A 2850-nucleotide genomic window follows, 5' to 3' on the forward strand; every position below is an offset into this window, starting at 1 on the left:
ATCGTCGAGAGAGAGAGAAAGGAGGTGACAAGAGAGAGAGAGAGAAGAGGAGAGAAAGTGAGAGGAAAGAGAGAGGAGAGGAGAGAGACAGCAAGAGGGAGAGGACCGAGAGAGAGAGAGAGCAGGAGAGAGGAGAGAGGGGGGGGGGGGGGGGGGGGGGCGGGGGGCGGGGGGGGGGTGAGGAGGAGAGAAGAGAGAGAGTGAGTGAGAGGAGAGAGAGAGAGAGAGAGGAGAGAGAGAGAGAGAGAGAAGATGAGAGAGAGAGAGACAGCAAGAGGAGAGAGCGAGACAGAGAAGAGACGAGAGAGATGAGAGAGAGAGAGACAGAGAGAGGAGAGAGAGAGAAGAGAGAGAAAGGGCAGAGAAGGAAGAGAGAGAGAGAGAGAAAGAGAGACAGAGAAAGAGGAGAGAGAGAGAGGAGAGAGAGAAACACAGTGAGGAGAAGAGAGAGCAGGCGCGTATAACATAAAACACATGCTGCCCTTCTCTCTCTGTAAGTGGCCACACAGATTATCAGGCAGCACAGTCCTGAAGCCGGGGCGACACGCTGTCCTGGAGCCGGGGCGACACGCAGTCCTGAAGCCGGGGCGGGATGGCCTTAGGCTTGCGCGGCGACGTCTCCTTTGATGCCCGCGGTGACTCCGTGGACGGCCGCGGTGACGTGCGACGCGACTCACCGGCCTGCAGCGATAGCGACGACGATTGTCGCCACAGTGGTGCCCCCTGCCCGTGAGATTCGGCGCAGCTGCAAGAACCGCGACAAAACATCTTACAGTTGCTTCATCGTCGACGCTATTTGACGTTATTGTCGGGTTAAAGAGGGTCGCGTGGGAGTTAATAGATGCATATTGAAACATGTATTCTGAATTTGGGCTGCTAACCGGAGTAGAAAGATATGTGCTGGCTGGTAATGTCGCTCTTATAGGATGTTCATATTTCACCTCGGCTCTAGCTCCCATTTCGATTCAACTATCAAAATTGATTCATATTCGTTCTCATTGACATCCCACATGACTGCAGCCACCCAGCCGGCTCTAGTGCATAAAACCACTCCACGATAAACGATACAGAAATAGCAATGCTTGTGAAAAAAGAATGCGCACATGGGTGAATATATATCGGTCTCAGCGTAACCATAGTTTTACCTCAGCTCAACAGTTCCATTCCTGTGAATCGCAGGGAAGTCGGCAGACCTGTGTATCATGGCGGGTAACGAGTCAAAATCCTTCGATGCCATGCTGGTGCCCCGCAGGCCCTTGTTGTGTAGCCTAGGTGTCGTGGGGCGCCTTAGAACCTCAGACTTGCTCGTCGAAGTATCGCTCTGCTGCAGAGAGCAAATTCCTTGTAAGGACAGGATATACATCGGATTGCTGTCGGTATGCAGCTTAATGAACTATCATCAACCGATGCAACTCAGCAACTCTACTCTCTTAATGAGCTATCGTCAACTAATGCAACTCAGCAACTCTACTCTCTCAATGACGAGCGTTAAACGATAGTGACTACACCAGACAGTCGCGACCCTGCGAGTGCTCCGAACCGTTTTCTTCGCCTTCTTGACTTTGCTGCTCGGTGCGATATATTCCACCTGCAGCAGCGTCTCTCCTGTCAGTTCACTCGGATTAGGGAAGAGCACCTCCTCCTTGTCCAGATCTGCTTCCATCGTGTCCAAATCCTCCTGCAAAACATGCAGAGAAAGACGATACATACTTCCGCACTCACGGAGGAGCATACTGCACATCAGATCCCCCCCGAGTCGTTCTACGATAGACTGATCATTGCTGGATTGTAATTAATGGCGACGACACTCTCGTCACCACGGTGACCAGGAGGCGTCACTGATACAAACGGCTTCACGTGTTACCATGGCAATGCCACGGACACAATCAGTTTCGCGAGGTACCATGGCAAAGTCGCCAGCGTGATTGCAGGTGACGCGGAATCAACATCATGAACACTTCCAGCATCGTATTGTGTATATTGTCAAAACTTTTGCATGTGGTGCAAAAATGTTATAACCCTGCAGACTTACGCGCCGTCATTCATGTTTCTCACGACGCACCCCAACATCGCTGCATCACCACGGCAACCTCCCCCCCTCACACCACACCCGAACAGATTCACTGGTTGCTACGGCGACGCGACCGCTGCGATCACCCTCGCTGCTGCGACCATCACTCGCGGTTGCCACGGCGACCGTACCTCGTCGTCCTCGTCCTCCTCGTCGTCGTCGATGTCGGATTCCGTCTCGTTCTTCTCGGCGTTGTTCAGCTGCCGGATGATATACTCCACCTGACGACGCATATCCGCGTCGCTGTCGCCACGGAAACCCTCCAGCACCTCCTGCAGACTCATCACGTGCGCAGCTTCACGTATCGACGGCACGCTGAGCAGGCTGTACAGCGCACCGTTCACGTACGGCCGGATCTACGTAACCATAGCAACGGTACATAACCACAGATAGAGCATGGTTCATACAAGAGGACGGAAATTTTTTCCAAGGACTTTTCAAGGACTTTTCAAGGACATTTTATCGGAAATTCAAGAACATTTTATCAGACATTTTATCGGAATTCATACACAGAACAAAACATACCTGGATTAATTTAATAACCCCATTCTTAATCACTGCATGTTACCTCTAAAACTTACCTGGATCACATTAATAAACCCTTCTAAACACTGTCATTTCTACAACATACCTTGATTTACTGACTGATTTCACTGACTTACTGCAATTTGTGATCATCATTTAACTGTCTATTGTGTCTATAGCTTTTTAAGCTCATTTAACACAATTTTTATTGAGGTTTGCACATTATTGATGGTACAAAATTTCTTTTTATTACA

The 2850-nt window shown here is 50.3% G+C and overlaps 1 protein-coding gene across 1 annotated transcript in view; it reads right to left on the reverse strand.

The window, feature by feature from the left end:
- Positions 1–502: 502 nt before the first annotated feature.
- LOC106812370 (lisH domain-containing protein ARMC9-like) overlaps positions 503–2850 on the reverse strand; it is a gene marked incomplete at its 5' end in the record, with an annotated part of 20633 nt that continues 18285 nt past the window's right edge. The window contains 4 exon segments of the mRNA XM_014816225.1: positions 503–745; positions 1146–1324; positions 1541–1678; positions 2203–2427. Coding sequence (XP_014671711.1) covers positions 514–745; positions 1146–1324; positions 1541–1678; positions 2203–2427 — 774 coding nt within the window.

The sequence above is a fragment of the Priapulus caudatus genome, unplaced genomic scaffold, assembly GCF_000485595.1.
Source record: "Priapulus caudatus unplaced genomic scaffold, Priapulus_caudatus-5.0.1 Scaffold639, whole genome shotgun sequence".
NCBI classification, from domain to species: Eukaryota; Metazoa; Priapulida; class Priapulimorpha; order Priapulimorphida; family Priapulidae; genus Priapulus; species Priapulus caudatus.